This window comes from Silurus meridionalis, chromosome 14, assembly GCF_014805685.1.
Source record: "Silurus meridionalis isolate SWU-2019-XX chromosome 14, ASM1480568v1, whole genome shotgun sequence".
Taxonomy (NCBI): domain Eukaryota; kingdom Metazoa; phylum Chordata; class Actinopteri; order Siluriformes; family Siluridae; genus Silurus; species Silurus meridionalis.
Genome location: NC_060897.1, coordinates 5,429,168 through 5,451,279, shown reverse-complemented (window position 1 = coordinate 5,451,279; position 22,112 = coordinate 5,429,168). Strand labels below are relative to the sequence as shown.

At 39.0% G+C, this 22,112-nt stretch overlaps 1 protein-coding gene across 1 annotated transcript in view; it reads right to left on the bottom strand.

The window, feature by feature from the left end:
- Positions 1-20,360, bottom strand: part of kcnj19a (potassium inwardly rectifying channel subfamily J member 19a) — a 40,061-nt gene extending 19,701 nt beyond the window's left edge. The window contains exon 1 of the mRNA XM_046866740.1: positions 19,419-20,360. Within this exon, the coding sequence (XP_046722696.1) occupies positions 19,419-20,087 (669 nt within the window). The 5' untranslated portion in view covers positions 20,088-20,360. The remainder of the gene's footprint in view (positions 1-19,418) is intronic.
- Between the last annotated feature and the right edge of the window lie 1,752 nt (positions 20,361-22,112).

Here is a 22,112-nt window from a genome sequence, read left to right as displayed (position 1 = left end):
TATTGTTGGTATATGTTGGTTCACGGCGGTCGTTGTTATTGCTCATGCGTATCCCGGTACGTGTCTTCCCACCAGCACTCTCTCAACGGCTGCGCTTTTCTTCCCAAAGCCGCGCCGTGCCCCTACTAACACTACGAACACTAGCACTAACTAACAGCAGAGATTCACCAGTATACAATACAACACCTGTAGCATCTGTAAGCCTTGATTTTTCCGCCACTTTCGCGAGTTCTTCTGCGGCTGCACCGAGATAACCGACGTTAAATGGCAAATTTTTCCCCCCTTGTGCTCGAGATATCAGGGTTCAGCGACATGGAAAAGTCGACATAACCGATAAAAAATGCTTAGACAAAGCGAGAATTTGGCGGTTCCACTTCAAAAATGTCGACTTAATAGTGTTGTCGAGTTAACCGAGGTCGAGATAAGCGGGTTCCACTGTACAAATAAAACCTGCAGAAAAACCTGTAGCTCAATGTCAAATCAGAAATTGAGCACCCCATATAAACAAAATGGCATGATCCTCATTTCCTAACACCTTGACAAAGATTTGATTGTAAGATTGGTAGTCAAATCAGGCTTCTCCTATCGAAGCATTTCTTCTGAGACCAGTAAAGCCACTGCATCTATTTGATGAATGTCCTACTTGCTCTTTTCTTATATACCTGCAATAACAGATGCCCAAAAGAATGAAATCTTCCAACCCTAACTCGCTAGACTCCTGGCTATGTAGAGCTGCTGCAGCATCAGAATCTATATTCTTGATCTCCCATCAACACAAAATCGTAGACAGATGTGTCACCTGGGCATTTACTACACCCCATAATGTGTATTGTGGGCAGCATAAAAATGGAAAGCGGCCAAAGCTGTAACCTACAAACAAACTCTAAAATGATGATTTGTATCTTTTTTTTAATCCTCACTTGTTTTTTGACCCTATTCCACCCACATGATAACCTTTTGAGTCGTTCAGAATATACAATTCCTGGAAACAACTTCAGGGTCAAAGGATATATATATATATATATATATATATATATATATATATATATATATATATATATATATATATATATATATATATATGAAAACATATTATTCTTTAACATTTTCTGAATGTTGGACCACTTGTTATCCAACATTATTTTTCTCAAACCTTATTCATGTATTATATGTATTTTCCTTGGCATAAATAGGAGCAGTTGTTCTAGAGTATATTCATATACAAGCATCATACTGACAAGCACTTCCAGACTCTATCAAGCTCGTGTCTAGGACAGCGTCTGGAATTCTTTTCTTTTGAGCTGAGGTCCAATCGGTGGAATCCTTTTTAAAATGCCTTGCAGGCATGTATAGCTATGTGTATCTGTTCTGGCTGGCACAGAAAAACTTCTGGGATTCTGGGACAGTGGTGTGTTTTTATGGCTGCCTCAATTGTAAATATGAGTTACAAAAGGATCTAAAAGTCCTAGCTCTCCACCCAAACTGATTTTTTATTACGGCTGGCTTTACAAACTGTAATATAATTCACTCCATTTGTTGTTCTCAGGCAGAATAACTTGCACAGCGCGTACCCATGAGGTGGGTTATTTATCCTCCAGACATCACCAGTACCAATTTCAGGCCACTGCTGGATGGGTAGTTTTAATAGGTGAGGCATTTTTTTAATGGTCATAATGAGGTGGTTTGAATTCAAGCAGTGCTCGTTCCAACATTATTTGCCCAAAATATCTGGTGGTGTCCTTTTCATTGATAGATGGAGGATGGTAGAGGAGGATAAATTGGCCACATAGCTAAAAATGGGTTACAGGCAGTAACTATACACTAGCATTGTCTGAAAAATAAAAGGTTTTGGTAGCACTTAGGAGCCCAGTCTTGTAGATTGATTGTGCATCTCTCTGGTTATATTTCCCTTCAGACTGCACTGTCACATCTTAGAATGAAAGAGAGAGAGAGAGAGAGAGAGAGAGAGAGAGAGAGAGAGGGAGATAGAAGATTCAGAGGACAGGAGACAGAAGAGTACTTATAGCACAGCTTAAGAATGGAGTTCCTGCAAGTGGTGTGGGGAATAAACAAATAAAGAATTCTGCCATTATTGCACGAATATTCTAAGTAAAGAACGTACAGCTTTGGCAGTCCTACTTAGTCTAATGCCTAGCGCAATTAGAGCCAGGATTTTAATTTTCCTGTTTTCTGTAAAAAAGTGACACTGACTCGCTCTGACAGCCGAGCTGCACCTTTGCAACCTAAGATATATACCGCTCCATTTGCATGGTGCCTTCATCAATTTGCATGCAAAATTCCACTCCTACATAAACACGTCTCCCTTCATTTAATGGACCGCTGGGTTTAGATTGGATTGTGCTTTTATATAGGAAAGACTGTAAGAAAGATTTCCTGGAAGGAATTGGCATCGGAAAACTGCCGCTCTGTTCTGGTTCTAATTCTGGTAAATTCTAGTTTGCATGCGTTATAGTCAGTGGTGGACAGTAAAGAAGTGAATGCAATTAATTGCTGTACTTCAGTATCTTTTTCGTATATTTATACTTTACTGAAGTATTTACATTTGGGGAGACTTTAACTTCACGACATTTCAAAGTCAAATATCTTAATTTGCTAAACTACATTTTACTAAATCAGTTTCTTTTTATTTATAAGTGGACAAAAACTTAACTGGTTAAACACAATCAGGCTTTGAATTGAACTTGCTTTAAACTCGTGCTTGGTGATATCTATTTAGCGCAAACATACAGTTTAACGTCAGTTGACAACAAGGAGAACATTTTGAGAGGAATTAACGATGGAAAAATCTCCTGACTAGAACGTGCCTCGTTTGCGTAAATTTTTTTAGTAGTTAAAAACAAGGTTTTGGGCTCATGATAATTTGAATAGATTTAAATCAGTGTTTGACTCATTAATATCAATCTATTAACAGATCGGTGTGCTGAGAGACTTTTCACATAAACTGATTTGATAAAGAGTCTTGTGACAAAAATTATATAGGAACATTATAGCCATAATAAATCATAGTACTTTCGATACTTACGTACATTTGAAGGCAAATACTTTTGTACTTTTACTCAAGTCAAAGTTTTAAGGGAGCACTTTAAATTTTACTGGAGTCATATTATATCCAGTGTATCTCTACTTTAACTCAAGTACATTGTTTGTGTACTTCATCCACTTGGTATAGTAAAACATGTCTTGCCACTTAGATGGTTACTGTCTCTGTTGCTACTCGGCATGGCAATCCACACACATGTACAGTATGTACAATAGAGATGAAAGATATGAAATATATAGTGTTCAGCCAGTATGCAGTCACATATAACCTACCCATTAAAGAGGGCGGGTCTGTGGAGTGAAACCTCCTCAATGGCACTTGCCATTTTAACAGCCTGTAAAAAGCTTTCCTATACTTTAACCCACAGTAATTGCCATGGTATCCTGAAGCACCCCTGAAAATTACACCCCATTATTTCGCTGACTCTATTATGCCCCCAGGGACAATGTTATTCTTTTTCTTTTTTACTATCGATGTTACCGTTTTTTTCCATTTTCCATCTGTAATTTCATAAAATGCATGGATTTCTTCCATCCAGTACTGTTCTGTTACCCTATCTTGTTAGTGTGCACTTTCCATTGTGTTTATTACAGTTAAAGATAAAGGTGGAAAAACATCTTCTGTTCTGTTTTCAGATTCCTAGTTTCTGCTCACCAAAGATGTAGAGAGTGCTTATTTGAGTTATCATAGTCAGCGCTTTTGTCAGCTAGAATCTTTTTCTATGACCTCTCATCAAGAAGGCATTTCCACCTGCGGCAAAATTCAAATTTATCTTTATCGTCTTGTATAAAAACTCCCAGGAGATCAGCAGTTTCTGAGATTTTCAAACCGTATCTCATTTTGGCTTTCCCTGAGATTTCTGGCTACCTCCAAACTCCCAAAAGCAAAACCAGTAGGTGGATTTGTTTCAAAAAGTTGTCTGTAGGTGTGAAAAAGTGCCAAGTCAAGTCAAGTCAAGTCAAGTCAAGAGGCTTTTATTGTCATTTCTACTATACACAGCGGTACAGAGTACACAGTAAAAAAAACAAGACAACGTTCCTCCAGAACCCTGGTGCTACAATAAACAACATAGAGCCACAACACACAACATAAAGCTACATAAAGTGCATCGAGTGCAAAAAGTGCAGACGAAAAACAGTACAGACAGACAACACAGGACAGTGTGGGACAATACACATAACACAAGATATCGCCGAACAGTAAACCTACTGTATACTCTGAAGAATAATGAGAATAATGTTCTGCAAAAGAGTGGAGTTTCATCCATGGTGTATTTCTGCCTCATAGAGTAGACACTTCCATAATGTTAGTACGTCCATTTAACAGTGTAGTCTTGGCAAAACACAAGCAAAATATACATTTGATGAACATAAGTTTGTGGACACCTGACCATAAGATTTATATGTGCTTCTCGAACATCCTATTACACATTAAGTCCCCATTTGCAGTTATAATAACTTCCAACGTCTTCTGAGGAAGCTTTTAGTCACCCCAATGATATTCAATATTGTTGAGGTCAGAGCTTTATGGCAGACCACTCAAGATCTTCCTCTCGAACCCATTAAAAGCATGTTCTTTTGGAGCTGGCTTGGTGCACAGCAGAGATGGCAAAAGTACACACACCCTTCACTCAAGTAGAAGTACAGATACTTGTGTTTTAAAAGATTTAAAAGTTGAATTACTGAATCACTCACGTTAAAGTAAAAAAAGTTTGGGCTCTGATTTGTACTTAAAAAGTAGCCTTTACTACTACTTGTTTTAGCGTCACACTCGTAACTGGACCTCTCATCATTATTATTATAATTAGAAAATATCAGTTTTTGCCGGTCATATCATTTTAATTTGTTGTATTTATAACCCAACCTCCCCCACCTCCCACTCCCCGGACCGGGTCTGTGAAAATATTGTCTGACATTAATCCGTCCGGTCCGTGGTGCAAAAAAGGTTGGAGACCACTGATCCATGTTACCCCCAGACTTCTTGTTGCCTTCTGCTTGCTAATTGATAGCTTTGTAAACTAGCCTACGCCTGTGGTTGGAGTGGTAGCTCAGGGGGGAGTGGTAGCTCAGTGGTTAAGGCTGGGTTACTGATCGGAAGGTCAGGGGTTCAGGCCCCGTTATCGCCAAGTTACTACTCTTAGGCCCTTGAGCAAGGCCCTTAACCCCTCTGTGCTCCAGGGGCGCTGTATCATGGCTGACCCTGCGCTCTAACCCCACCGTCTGAGCAAACTAAGATATGCGAAGAAAAAATGTCACTGTGCTGTAATGTATATGTAACAAATAAAGGCTATTTTATTCTCTATCTGGTGTGTGAGAACCAGGAAATTATACACCAGTGATAAATTGAAAAATGCCACCCAATGACAAGAAATATGTTGATGGGCTGAAAACGGTGCTCATTGAGAAGAAAAAATATCGATCATGTTACCGAATACATTCAAACTAAAGTTCACGAGCTTGTTTTGAATATGTAAGTGGAAAGTACAGATATTTGTGTATAAAATTTGAAAGTAAAAAGTTGTATATAAATGAATAAATAGTCAAGTGAAGTACTGATACCAGACAAATCTACTTAAGTACAGTAACTAAGTATTTGTACTTCATTACTTTCCATCTCTGGTGCACAGGGGCACTGTCATGATGGAACGGGTTTGAGTCTCCTAAATTTGAATGCTACCACATCCATATCATATGCACTGTTACCTTTGTGGTAACAGTTTGGGGAAGAACCACGTAGTTGGAAAAGTCAGATGTCGAAATACGTTTGTCAGTGTAGTGTACATACCTACATTATATATAATACAAAATATGTATCATTATTTATATGAAGCCATTGCCAAAAAAACCTAACATTTTAACCTGCATTTAGACAGATGTTCTGTAACTACTAGTTCAACGGTAAAAGACCTAGAAGTTATTTTAGACAGCAAATTGTCTTTCAAAAATCACATCAACTAAGTTACAAAAACAGCCTTCTTCCACCTTAGAAATATTTCTAAGCTAAGAAACATGTTATCTATATCTGATGCAGACAAACTCGTCCATGTGTTCATGACCTCCAGAATAGACTATTGTAACGCAGCCAGAGTTCTCACAAGGTCGAGAAAATATGACCATATAACCCCAATCTTATCGTCACTGGCTACCTGTTAAGTTTCAAATCGACTACAAACTACTGCTTCTTACTTATAAAACACTAAATGGTTTATCTCCTATGTATCTGTCCAGTCTTTTAACACGCTACAATCCGCCACGCTCCCTGAGATCTCAAAACTCTGGGGTTTCTATAGGATTTCCTAGAATAGCAAAGTCCACTAAAGGTGGTAGATCATTCTCACATTTGGTGCCTAAACTCTGGAATAGTCTTCCTGACAGTGTTCAGGGTTCAGACACACTCTCCCAGTTTAAGAGCAGATTAAAAACGTATCTTTTTAGCAAAGCCTACACATAACATACATCACATCATAACCTTGTGCTCCAGTACATCTGATCACATCACAACTTGTGCTGTTAATATCATGAACAGCAGCAACGCTAATTTCTCTCCACTGCTTCTCTTTCTCTCCCCATCCCGAGGCATCCTGAGGTTTAGCCAGCTGCAATCACGTCCCACCTCATGAAGAATGTGGACCTTTAAAGAAATAGATGCGGAACTCACAAACATCCTGAACCATCTAGAGACATACCAGCGCCATTTGGATTCCACTTCATGTGTGGAGTTTTGACATTGGACCTCCTGGAGTGTTTAAAGGCTCTGGCATGGAGAAGCTGGTGTTGGATCTGTGATGATCACAAATGTTGAGCCATTATATCAGTAGCTCCTAGTTTTATAACCACAATGACTGTATAAGACTGTAGAAAGAACATTAATTATAATCTTATACTCCAGTGCTCATGTTAGTTCTCACTCTCCAGTGATCTGTATTGTTTAAAAACTATAATCACACTCTTGATGTCACACAAATGAGGATGGGTTCCCCTTTGGAGTCTGGTTCCTCTCAAGGTTTGTTCCTCATAACATCTAAGGGAGTTTTTCCTTGCCACAGTTGCCACGGCTGCTCATCAGGGATAAATACACACCATTCAACTTGACTGTTGATTTCTGTAAAGCTGCTTTGAGACAATGTCTGTTGTGAAAAGCGCTATAGAAATAAACTTGACTTGACTTGACTTGACTAACATGCAACTAATCTGTATTAGAAGGCCTCTTGATAGATAGATAGATAGATAGATAGATAGATAGATAGATAGATAGATAGATAGATAGATAGATAGATAGATAGATAGATAGATAGATAGCACAAATATCCACAAGCACACTCCAGGTTATCATAGCAACAAATGGGGACTAAATATGAAATTGACTAAATGTTCATTGTGATGGTCAGGTGACCACAAACTTTTGCCCGTATTATGTCTTGTATTAGTCATTTGTGCAGGTTGCTTTTTTCTTACTATTGGCAATTAAACAAGGCTTTTATGATTATGAAAATATAGATTCACTTACTATAATCATAGATCTATGCAGAGAGCAGCCACACTCTGTCTCAGACACACACACACACACACACACACACACACACACACACACACACTGTGTTGGCTGAGTTCTGACTCATACCTCCTACGTCCCCTAATTAGCGTTAATTAATGCAATTCATCACTCCATCATGGTGTCTGTCTGAACCACAGACAACACAAAACCAGCAACAATGAAGACAACACTTCCCTCTGGCCTTTCCCTAACCGTTATTGATGGATGTGTTAGCATATGTGTGTGTGTGTGTGTGTGTGTGTGTGTGTGTGTGTGTGTGTGTGTGTGTGTGTGTGTAAAATCGTGCGCTCCCTCAAGCCCAGTTGCTCACTGGAAAAAAAACAACATTGATAATTACTCCCAATATGTCACCACATCTGAAAGTGTAATGTTACCCAATTAGCAAACATTTTACAAGTCGAACTACACTTACACATAACAAGTTTGGCTTGTTAAAAAAAATACAAATTTCATAGCAGGGTGGCAGTGTGGAGCAGCGAGTAGTGTTGCCTCCTCACAGCTTTTGGTTCTCACAGGCTCATTCCATTCCCAACTGTTTGGCCAACTTGGATCCTCCTGTCTTTCTAAATAGCAGTCAGGATATTGAGCAGCCAGGATACCTTTCGAAATTTGGTGTTTTCATACTTTTTGAGGGAAAAAAAGCAAAAGAAAAAATCCTGATAAAAATCAATACAGTTTAAGTGAATTTAGCGCTTGGATTCCTAAACAGAAGAAGAATGAACATTTGAAACAAGAGAAAGACGAGGACACATAAAAGCGAGAGTTAATAAGAGAGAAATATTGATGAAAAGCCAGATTTTTCCACTCATATGTGATTCTTTCGCACAAGTGTTATAACAAATTTGGAGAAACATAACTGTATAAGATGTCACTGGATGCAGGAGCATGACATTTTCTCAAACCTCTGATATCTTCTCTTAAAGAGCTCTGATCTAAACCCTACTGAACACCTTTGGAATGAATTATGAATGCTGACTGCATCCCAGGCCTCCTCACTTCACCTACATCATTACATGACTTTACTAAAAGCCTCATGGTTAAATAAGCACACAGCACACTACAAATGTGGAATGGGATGTTCAAAAAGCATGTATGATTCCTATGGATAGGTATCCACACTGTCTATACAGTGGTTTACTAGAAATCTAACTTACTTATTTCATCTGTATGAATTCAATTCAATTCAATTAAAGTTCCTGAAACAATGAAAAGCAGCTGTAAAGAAATAAATAGATTAGAAGTATAAATGCACATTCATTAAATTAATTCCTATAAGTTTTTCCCTAATAAGTGAGATAGACATCTGTGGCAAGAAGAACCTCCCTGAGACAATATGAGGAAAAAACCTCTAGAGGAACCAGACTTAAATACTTCGTGCTCATTCATTCTGGGTGTTCTATAGGGTTGACGTCAGGGAAAATTTCATGCAACTGCATTTCAAGAGAGTCTATACAATTGTATGCCTTCAGCTTTGCAATAACAGTTTGAAGTATCACAACACTACGGAGTCTGAGGTGTGTCCTGAAAGTCACATAGAATACAGATTTACATGGCAGAGGTAGAGCTGGACACAGAACTAGAAAAGAATGTCTGGTTTTATTCAATTTTTTTTCTTTTTTTTGCACTACGAAGGGTATAAGGGTCAGAAAGCACTTAAGTAAATTAATGATTTGATGTCTGTCTGAACCAAAGAAATAAAAGCCAACTATCTGTACCATATTGATTTCATCATTTTTTTTTCCATTGCATTGTACTGCATTGAACCGCATTGTGTTGAATCATATCGTATCACATCGGTAGCTGCTTCCCATGTATCTTAAAGTATCGTAATTTTGCTTATGCTTCAAGCTGCAAATCGCATCAGTTTGGCTTCATTTATGGAGACGCACATCCCTAATATGAGCTTGTTCGACTATGTTAATTCATATGTTATTGCAGCCCCTTTGTTTGCCTTTATAACAGCCTTCATTTCTCTGGGGACGCCTTCTATAAGATCCTGGAGTGTTCTGTAAGGATTCGTGCTTGTTCAGGCAAAAGCAAAAGCATTAGTGAGGTCAAGCACTGATGTTAGTTGAGAAGGCCTGGCTCACACTAAACGTTCCAATTCATCCCAAATGTCTTCAATAAGGTTGAGGTCAGGGCTCTGTGCAGGCTGCTGGAGTTCCTCCACATCGACCACATTAAATGTCACTTCATGACCTTGTCAGGTCCTCGATATGAATGTCTGTGCTGAAAAAATAGTGTGTTGTCTAACAACGGAGGAAAATGAAATGCATTGTGATTGCAAGCTTTTTGTCTGAAAGTTCACACACACATACACACAAACAAGGACACATACAGCTCATAAAGATCTCTTTAGATCACACACACCCACACACACACACACACACACACACACACACACACACACACACACAAAACTTTACCTTTTAGAACTTTCCGTGTACATCATCGCCTTCAGGCTTCCTATAAATGTGTGTTATTAAATGGAATGGGATTCAGTCTCTGGGCTGGAGGCAACTGAACCTCCTTTTTACACACACACACACACACACACACACACACACACACACACACACACACATATACACGCTCATCTGTTCAGGTACTGGAGAGAAAATGACCCACATTTGTGTTCTTGTAAAGACACGGAGACACTCTTGACAAAGCTCTCTGTCTCCTTTCATGTGTCTGCCCTTTTCATCTGCACTCTTCCCTCTCTCCTCATTCTCTGCTCCCAGACCCCCTCCAACCACACACACACACACACACACACACACACACACACACACACACACACACACACACACAAGTTCATTGACTGGAAAACACTCACAACCTGAATGAAAGTAGAAAGCGTGTTTCCAGGTGTGAGAAAGTGGGACAAGCTAAAATACAGATGGTTACATTGTAAATGTGAGGAAATGGAGAGGAAAAGATGAAAAGGAAAGAGCTGGCATGATCTGAATCTCTCTCTCTCTCTCTCTCTCTCTCTCTCTCTCTCTCTCTCTCGTTCTTGTTCTTATTTCCCTCTCATAGACAGTAGAGATTCAAAACAAGGTTTTTCAAAATCTTGCAATCACACACACACACACACACACACACACACACACACACACACACACTGATGCGATATGATTCACCCCACTATGATGCAGTGCGATCGGATTTCAATTCTATGCAGTTCAATATCATACAGAGAGTTCACTTTTATTTCTTTGGTTCAGACACAGTAAATCTTCAGTGTATTAAAATGGCCCTTTTACTAGTGTGCTTTAGCTCTACCTTGAATCTATTCTCCTCTGGTAGGGTAGGATTCTTGCTTTTGTATAATGTGCCAGAGTGTCTGTAGTAGTTGAAGGCCAGTAACATTTAGTGTTTATATTAGTACACATATTGTTCTTTTGTATTCTTAAAATCATACATTGATCTTAAATTGGCAAATCAGTCATGTGTCTTAAACCCATCTCTGTAGTCACCTCTTACAGACACAGACAGAGGTCACAACCCAGTTTTCCAGGGGTCACATTGCCAGTATGCCCATCTACCCTCCTCTGTTGTCTCAATCTCAAACAGCGGTGGTAGGTGGGCTCTGGAATTGGCAGTCTGCTGTAATGAAAGCTGGATATCCCCACGGATACACCAGCTGCTCTGTCTTCTGCCTATGCTTTCTCGTTCACCAAGAGAAACGGGTAGAGGTGGTGGTACAGGTGCGGAAAGGTAAACCTACTGTATACTGATTATACAGTACTGTGCAAAAGAGGACTATAAAGGACTATAAACAAGAGAGTAGTAAACATAAACACAATGCAGTGCAAAAAACAGCAGTAGCAACAGTCAAGCGGTGCAAAAAAATTACATTTAAATAGTATAATATGATTAAATATAAATAATAAATAAATGCTGGTGGAATGGATTGAAATGAGTAATGAGTGTGTGTTAAGTTCAGGTTGTACAGTTCAGTAACACACAGTTGAGTGAGTGTGTGTGTGTGTGTGTGTGTGTGTGTGTGTGTGTGTGTGTGTGTGTGAGTTCAGTTCAGTTCTGTTTCACACCTCTCCCTTTGTCTCATCTAACCATGTCTTCTTTTAATTTCCTTGCAGTTTTAGTTACCTCTCCAATCAACCTCTTCCTCTACCCCCCTCCTGGTCCCCTTGGAGTCTTCCTAGAAGAGATGGACACACTCCTCAGTACTTTCCCTTCTAACAGCACCCCCTCAGACAGATCTTGGTAACTTCAACTTCCCATCTGACAAACTTCAGTCATCTTGCCTTCTGACTCTTCTATGTCCTGCCCCTGGTTTTTACTCGCCCTACCCCAGCTACAGACACGACTGCTACCCCACTTCAAATTTCTGATCATCCCCTTGTTTCCTTTACAGTCACTCTTCCTATCCTACCTAAAAACAATTTCCAACATCTCTCTCTTATCCATCCTAACCTCCACTTCATCTCTCCCTGCTCTGTAGTTTGTTGTACTCTTTCAACTCCTCCTGACTCCTTTTCCTCTCTAACCTTGGACTCTGCCACTGACACTTTCCTCTCCTCTCTTTCCTCAACCATGGACCTCCTCTGCCCCCTGACCACTACATTCAAAAAGACAGAATTTTTGTTCAGCAATCAACAAGAACTCAGATCAGCAGAGAGGAACTGAAAAAAACTCGACACAGACCTTGCATCTTACCGTGCACCCCTGACCAAATTTTCTTCGGATGTGACTTCTGCTAAGACTTGTGACTTCACTACTCAACCCGCCCTCTCCACCTGCTCCATTCTACCTGTCTGCTGAAGACTTTGCCTCCTTCTATGATAAGAAGAATGAGAAAATCTGTTGGACCTTCACTTCCTCCCCAAAAAAAAGCTATACTACACAGCCAGGAATCTTCTACTCCTTTGTTGTCAAGTTTCTCAACCAAAACAGAAGAAGAGATACTGCAAGTCATACTCTTCATAACTCTCTGCTTTCCCCTTTAGCCACTGCTCACAACCTTGGGTTAACTATGGACAATAAACTGTCCTTCTCCTCATATGTTGCTAATGTGGCTTGTTCTTGTCGATTCCATCTCTACAACATCTGAAGGATTCAATTATTTCAGTCAGTGGCAGGGCAGTGGTGCTGAGAGAACAAGCTCGAGAAACAGTCTATCAATCTACATATAAAATATTGGTCACTTTTTAAATAATAAAAGTATAGCACAACTACTACTAATAAATATTTTTCAACCTATGCAAATGTGTTACAAAAAAATATGCATGGTGATACAAATGCCAACACATATATAAATCAATGCATCTTATATTTAACTGTTATGCAGAAGCGCTGATGAATATATTGGACACACTATATTCATAGAAGCTACATAGTATTCATAGTAACTCACCCATAAAACATCTTTATTTTCCTGTCTAAAATGACATGATTGTGGTTTGTTGAATACATATTCAGGTGTCAATTTTTCTGATTAGCTTTACGTCAGTTATTACGCTTTGTTTAAAACAGATTTCATACTCTGACATGAAAAAGCATTTTATCCGTGTATTATATAAGCTGAATAATGTGAGTCACAGATTCTCTTCATCCAATTGTTCCCGGAAGCTATTTTAGCATCGCTGATCGAATGAACTGTTCGGCATGCGGAAGGTCTTTCAAGATAGAACCCCCTGGCCTTTTTAAAAGCCCTAAAGCAGAACAAAATACAACAGAGATTAGAGTGTAGGCAGAGAGAGAAATAGAAAGAGAGAGAGAGAGAGAGAGAGAGAGAGAGATACAGAAAGAGAGGAATTGAGTCTTGCCTTAGTCTCAAGATTTTGACTCTGTTCTTCCTTTTTGTTTTATTTGTACATTTTCATTGCACTTTGATATTACAGTAATTATTAAAGCAATGTGAAATTACCACCACAGGACAATATATATATATGTATATATGTATATATGTATATATGTATGTAAAACGCGTGATTAATGCAGCAAGAATTTCTGTTCGACCATTTTTAGTAAAAATATAAATAAATAAATATGAGGCGAAATTAAAACCTTCAACACAGCACACATTTATTCACGACGTCCTTTCTTTAACCAGATATAAAAAAAATCAATAAATAATTATTAATCACTAACTATTTGTTTTACTGATGCGCCAAGTCTCAAATCATAATGCGTACATCCGGCAAATTAAAACAATCCGTTTGAAAGATAGCCAAGGATTCTGTTTCGTCTCCTGATGATTTACATAATTTGTAACACCACAATTACTTCAAAACATTTACAAGAATATTTTGTCTTTATGTTTCATGAGTATGAAATCACAAAAAAATTAACATACATTTGCATAAAGCATCCATATTCGTCAATGCCCACGTTGATTAGAGAAATAAAAGCTTAATGTTTTATTGAAAAAAGTTTTAATTTAAAGCACATTTACAAAAATAACACAAATACAATATAACACAAATAACAATGTGCAATTAAGTTGCGATTAATCACAAGTTCACTCATGACAATCTTTAATATTTTAATTGCCTTATTTATAAAATATATATAAAAAGGCTGTCAAGCTATATATATTTATCGGGCTGTCAATCGATATATATATATATATATATATATATATATATATATATATATATATATATATATATATATATATATATATATTTTGTCTCTTTATCATGGTACCTGTTAGTGGGGTGGGATATATTAGTCAGCAAGTGAAGTGAACATTTTGTCCTCAAAGTTGATGTGTAAAAAGCAGAAAAAAAATGGCCAAGCGTAAAAAGTTTTAGCGAGTTTGAGAAGGACCAAATTGTGCTGGCTAGATGACTGGGTCAGAACATCTCCAAAATGCAGCTCTTGTGGGATGTTCCCAGTATGCATTAATCAGTGTCTATCAAAAATGGTTCAAGGAAGGAACAATAGTGAACCGGTGACATGGTCATGGGCGACCAAGGTTCATTTAATGGGAGCAAAGGCTGGTCCATGTGGTTTGATCCAACAGACGAGCAACTGTAGCTGAAATTGCTGAATATATATATATATATATGCTTTATGCAATATATACATCATGCACACTAGAAGCTCTGTTATTCCTGTTTAATTAATCACCTACATTTCCATATTTTCATTCTTTCTCTCTCTGTTGATTTCTGTTGAGTTCTTTTCAACTCCCTTGACCCTCACTGCAGCACTGGTTCATTTGCCCTTCTGGATCCTGTTCTTTGCCTGCTCCCTGTCAACCTGGTGCTGACGCAGAGGAAGACGTGAACGCTATACAAGGCATATAATATTCCCAATGAGATTTAGCTTGGATTTGTACACACCTCACGTCTGTTATATGATAAATGCATTGCTACTGTTTATACTGAAATTAATCTCAGCTGTTTTGGGGCTGAAGCTGTTTAATTGAATCCTAAATGCCTTATTTCCCATTTCCTCATTATGGTCCATTTCTGGTGTGTGTCCAGTGCCTTATCAGTGCTTAACGAGGGGTTGTGTTGTAGTCGAGTGCACGGAGTTCTGTGTGTGTCTATTCAATGTCCTCATCCAAGTGGAATATGTTATGCGTCATTAAGCTATATCTCTGTTTGTTCAATGTACTGTGGTCATCTGGAAGTGCAGCATAGCGTGCCTTCTCTCTCTAACACACACACACACACACATGCACACACAGCAAAATCAGACACATAAAAAAATAAAACTTAAACTAGCTAAGATCTCACTTAAATATCTAATATTTAATTATGTAATATAAATGCTTATCTTGCTATAAGCTATGTATTCAAATAGAATCATGTTCTGTTATGCCATTTATAAGCCCTTTTTTGTTTATCATTTCTAATAGCTAATGGTAATTTTGTCATATAATGTCTTTTTTTGTCATTTTATCATCATATTTGAGGAAAATATTAATCATTTATATATATATGATGATAGTTTTTTGCCTATTTTCTCTATAACTATGCCTTCATTTTGGCCAGTACTCCTACAACTAGTATATTCTCAGGGTTCATATTTCCAAGCTCACTGAAAACAGAGACACAATACACCTGATGGTTTTGAATTCTCACTGTCACTATGCCTTCACAATGTCCAGGAGTCTCAGGAATATATGCCTGATGGTTTTGACCTCTTGTTATTGTCACCATCATGTTGTCCAGTTATCCTTAAAATTTTAACTAGCCTGTTTTAAATATAAATATTTTCCAGCTGCCTCAAAACAAAGACACAATTCACGAGCACTTCTGAGAGAAATTACGTTATATATTTGAAAGTTTTGTCCCATTTTGCCCTCATGTTGGCTAGTACTCTCAGTTATACTCAACTAGCCTGTTCTCAGGGTCTGTATTTTCAAGCTAACTAGAAACAGAGACACAATATACCTGATGGTTTTGACTTCTTGTTACTTTCACTATTCATTCACAGTTTCCAGGAGTTTTAGTAAGCTTTATTCATTAACACACAGCATCCATTTTAAAATTGACTAGAAAAAAAAGATTTACTAACAAACAAAACTGAGGTAAATATTGATATTTCTAAATCATTTTGACTGTCACTAGATCTTCATGTTGTCCAGTAGTCTTGTTAACCTCAATTATTAAATATCCTATTCAGAGAGTCTATACTTCCAAATATTATACATAAAAAGAGACTAATTACAAAAAATCTGAGGTAAATATTGATATTCCTAATTATTTTTGACGGTCACTGGATCTTCATTATGTTCAGTAGATTCAATTAGCCTCAATTATTAAATAGCCTATTTACAGGGTCTATATTTCCAAGTTTATTAGAAAAAAATGTACTATTTACTAAAAAGAACTGAGGTAAATGTTGACATTCCTAATCCTCTTGTTATATTTTAGTCAATGTTTTCATTTTGTCCAGTAGTCTCAGTTAGCGATAATCATTAACTAGCCTATTCTCACTTTCCATATTTCCAAATTGACTAGAAGAAAAGAGGCTATTTGCCAACATAGCTGAGGTAAATATTGATATTCGAGTATTGTCACATTTTGACTGCACTATGCTTTCACTTTGTCCAGAAGTCTCAGTTAGCTACAATCATTAACTTATTTCCTTTATACCTTACCAACACATTTGAGGGAAATGTTGATCTGCTTAATGGGTTTAACCCAATGTTTCTCTCCCTTAGCTTTTACATTGTCCAGAAAAGTTCTAACATCAAATATAATTTCATTCACATTAAATCAGCTTGCTAAACACTGAAACACTGCACATTACAAGCTTATTCTATGGCGTGGCCCAAGAATATGTCTCTCTAAAAATGCTCAATAGCTTATTATTACATGATGTCAAATTTCTAAGGTATTATGGACACTTCAGCTCTGCCCACTCTCCTGCAATAAAACACCACACATTCCTCAAGAGTTGTGCCCTACAAAACAATCATGTTTTAGAAGCATGGATTAGCTGTGAACGTAAACTTCGCTCTGGTGGGAGGCTTACAGAGGCTCAGATATTTCAAAGCTTTACAAGATCTCATCTACTTTCATCTTGTCTCAGGTTGGCACAGACTGGCTCTACCTAGCAGCTTTTAATGTGTAAGGCTCTCCAGTGAATGATAGAAAGACGAGAGAGAGAGAGAGAGAGAGAGAGAGAGAGAGAGAGAGAGAGAGAATGCAGGATTCCTTTAATGGCACAGGTTTGGCCACATGTTGCTTGTCAGCATGAACAGAAGTGTGTAGGTGTGTTTGGCTCGCACTAACGTCTGCTTTATTATTTGTTCGAATTTTTTGGGAATATTTGTTATGTCTGAGAGACACCCAAAATCAACGCTTTTTTTGTTTCATTTTGCTGCCAGTTCTCAGTTGTCAATCAAGCTGACAGCATAGTAAACAGAAATATGTGAAAGTGCACGTTTTTTTGTTTTGGCGACTGGAATAAAGCTCCGGTGATTCAACCGAAATGGGAATGTTGGCGGGATGTCGCCTTATCTGAGGAAGACAACACAGAACCGCAACGGTCTAATGAGGAACATGGAAGACATGCTCTGAATAAATTATCACCACTGCAGGTTTCTAGGTTTTTGAGTTTTACTTAGAGTTGGTTTGAAGTGGAACACTCATATAATTCAGCATTTGTAATGTATTTAGGAAGCCTATTGTACATTTAAAAAAAACACACTGAATTTATAAACCGTTCTGTTGCATATGTGACTCCATTGACCTTTTTTACAATTTTCTTAACATGGTCTGAAGTGTCAATTGCTGAAACATAGTATAGATTAAAATATTGAAAAGGATGAATAATTACCAAAGTGTTTATGAAGAAAATAGTGTACATCTTTATGCTGTTATTGTTCATCCAATCAGCGAGACTTCCTGACAAAATAGTTTGCTCTAGGGTTATTTCTGAAAATATAAACCACAGTAACCCTGGATACAAAGTAAGACCAAAATAAAGCAGGTACTAATGACAACTGAATAAATGCAGTAAATAAACCATGCACACATCTGTGTTCTGCAAGCTTTGTATCTGAGCACCCAATCCCACTTTCAGGAATAACAATACTCATGTCTGTTTTTTTTTTTTTTTTTGGTTGGTCCTTTGGGATTGGGACTCAATTTCCTTCAGGATCAATAAATGTTTTTTAATTTCTATCGATCTTTTCCAGTCCTGACGTACATCTCTGTGTGAAAGCATGTTCTGTAGAATGTATACACCAGGCTAAAATGCGGTAATTGTAATACTGAAAAACACAATCTTTCAGAAATGCTAGATGTTCAAATTCCGTGTCTACGAAACCCAACGCAGAGCCTCCATTCATGCTCTTTTACCTTCAGCACCTTTGCTTAATAATGAAATAGCACTATAAGTCCTTTGGTATGAAAGCATATAAATGATTACCGTAGATGTAAAATTAACTCATTTGAATTCTCGGGTAAAAATGTGCTTATGAATAAATAAGACAAGGAAGAAAAGTACTTATTCTCTGCTATGGTCAATGAGACAGATTTGCTGACTAATCCTAATCACTGCAAGTGTTTGTGAGTAAAATATAGTAGTGAGATGCGATATGCAATATTTTCATATGTTGCAATTAGACTAATGTTTTTGCAAACAAAAATAAAACCGTGAAACGCTGCACCCTTTAAAGTGCTCTAAAGAAGTTGCTGAAACAGCACCATGGCCACACTCAGCTAATCTTGAGTGTGTTGCAGCTTGTGCGCTTCAGTGGGTGTGCAGCTGTTATGCAAGTTCCTTCAAGCTCCTGTTTTCGCCTTCTTATTCTACTTTGCTTTCCATGTCCCTCTCCTGTTTGTTGGCATTGATTGGAGGGTCAGGGGTCAGCGGGATGATTTAATATAAGTACGCCCTCAGCAATTACATCTGGGAATCTTTCATCAGACATTTCTAACCCCTAATCACTGCTCACTGGCTAGTTATCAGACCTGTCAATAAATAATGTGCAAATTATTGGTCGTTCCTAAAAATATTATTAAAAAAAAAATGTGACAAAGAATATACTTATGCAATGCATGCATGCAATATCAGTCATGGTAGTTGATATGTGTGTGTACGTGCATGAGAGGGATGAGAATTGTTTCCACGTGCACGGGTAAGTGAGTTTAGACGCATGCATGCCGTGCATTAGAGTGTGCGTAATTGTGCTTGCATGCGTTTGGGTATGTGCGGGCGCGCGCAAGAGTCCATGCATTGGGTATATGAATGTGTGCGCGTTCGCGCGTGATTGTAGATAAGTGGTTACGTGTGAGTGTGTGTGTGTGTATGTGTGTGTGTACGTGCGTGTGAGAAAGAGAGTTTGCGCGTTATTGCGCGCACCCACCTTGATGAGTTTGCACCTGATCTGCGCCGACACCATGTGGCTGTTGCGCAGGTTGCCGACGCGGAACATGAGGCAGAGTTTGCCGTCGCGCTGTGAGATCACTGCGTCCTGGCTGAACATCAGCGTCTCGGCGCGCTTCTTCGGCTGCGACATCTTGATGAACATGCAGCCGATGAGGAAGGCGTCCACGATGGAGCCGAGCAGCGACTGGAACAAGAACAGGATGATGCCCTCGGGACACTTCTCCGTGATGTAGCGGTAGCCGTAGCCGATGGTCGCCTCGGTCTCGATGAAGAAGAGAAACGCCGACGGGAAGTTGTACACGTTGGCCACGCACGGCGTGTAGGACGAGTCGCGCGCGCGCTCCATGTCGCCGCGCACGTACGCGATCAGCCACCACATGAACGCCATCACCAGCCAGGCCACCGTGTAGGTCAGGATGAAGATCAGCAGGTTCCAGCGCCACTTCAGGTCCACCAGCGTGGTGAAGAGGTCCGACAGGTAGCGGCTCGTCTCGCCGCCCAGGTTTCCGTGCTGCACGTTGCAGCGGCCGTTTTTCTCCACGAAGCGCTGCCGCTTCTTCTTCACCGGCGCCGAGAAGACGCCACCGCGGGCCGGGTTCACCACCTGGTGATAGTCCTCACCGAACTTCCGCCGGAGAGCCGCCATGGCCAACTTTTGCGCAGATGTCTTTACGCGCTGTCTCCCTTCACAGAGCCAGAGCTGACAGCATCCTGTCCCCGTGAGCGCATAGCTGTCTGGAGCGCAGTCCTGAATGTCCACTGTTCCTGGAGATCTATAAATGTAAGCACCGAAGAGCCAGAGAGAAGTATGTCCCCTTTCCTTTAGGTCTGCATGGATGGTAGAGTTACTCCAGACTAAGTGCTCAGAGGCGGACTGGTTGTGAACAGTAGAAGAGGAGAGAGGAAGGAGGAGGAGGGACACTGGGTGGGCACGAATAAGATGTATTAATCCCTTTCCCTCCCTCCCGCCCACTCTCTCTCTCTCTCTCTCTCTCTCTCTCTCTCTTTCTCTCTCTCTCTCCCTCACACACACACACACACACACCTCTCTCTCTCTCTCTTTTTTTTTTTTTACTATTTAGACCATCTACACCATGTTTTTCCCCCAAAATATGTGGACATCTGACCTTCACATCTACACCTTCATATGTATATGTGGTTCTTCCACAAAGCTGTTGCTACCAAATGTAATTGTTCCATTAAGACATGATGAGTTTGGAGTGGAACAAAGCCCTGACTTTAACCTCAATATCTTTGGAATGACCTGGAAACCAAAACTGACACATCAAACATCAGTATCTGATCTGTAGCATTTCTGCAGGACTGAAGTTTTAAACCATCTACACCATGTAAGTGGACACCTGTCCATCACACTCACATGTATATGTGGTTCTTACCCAAAACTGTTACTAGAAATTGTATTTGTTGCATGAAGACCTGTTGAGCCCTGACACAACATCTTTGGCATAAACTGGAAACCCAAACGGACCCCCAGACCTCCTAATCCATGTTGGATATACCTGCTCTGTATCATATATGTATATGTATGTTTTTAATAGTCAGATCATCTTCACAAAAGTTGCTCACCTGACCATCATGCCCATATGTACTGTATATGTGGTTCTTCTCCAAAACTGTTGCTACAAATATGGAATTGTATTAAAAATCTTCATATGCCAGAGCATTGCAGGTAAAAAACCCAAACTTGTTCTATCATGCCAATGCCCATCTATACAAAGTGAGTTCTGTAAGGACGTAGCGTGTTAAGGTTGGAGTGACACCAACTTCAACCTCAACATCTTTGGAATGAGCTGTAAACCAAGACTAATATAATGCTGGAGCATCACTGCATCTAAAAAGTCCATTAGCATACCAATGCCCATGTAAACAAAGTGGGTTTCATAAAGTCGTAGCTTGTTAAGGGTGCAGTGGAACAACCTCAAGTGTCCTAAACCGAGCCCTGACTTCAACACCTTTGAAAAGAACTGGAAACCCAGATTGAACCGCAGACCTCAGCATATCTGTAGAACTGAAGAATTTTTTTTACACTATTTAGACAATCTACACTATGTGCCCCAAAACAAGTGGTCACCTTCCCCAAAACCAATGTTACAAATGTAGAAGTATATAAACAAAAGTTTTTGATGCTGGAGCATCACTGCAACTAGAAGGCTTGTTAAGGGTGTAGAGGAACAACTCAAATGTCTTAGACAGGGCCCTGACTTCAACCTCAACATCTTTGGAATAAATTGGAAACGAAAGTCTAAACCCCGGACCTCCTCGTCCAACACCAGAAATCCACTCCTAACTGAAACGCCTTCCAAGAAGAAAGGAGGTTATTGAAACAGGGGATATCGGGGATTAAATCTGGAATGGGATTCTCACCAATAACATATAGTTGTGATGGTCAGGTGTCCACAAACTTTTGACAGTATATACTGTTAGACATAAAGGTACCAATCTGTATATAGTTTCTTCTTGCATTTTTTTGTAAAATATATACTGTATATTCACAAAAAAGCATCTTTTGGTTAAAAATAATAATAATATTATTATATATACAGTATTAGGGCTGTCAATCGATAAAAAAATTAATTGAGATTAATCACATGATCGTCATGACTTATTCGCACATTTGTAACTTTTCTAAATGTACCTTGAACTAATACTT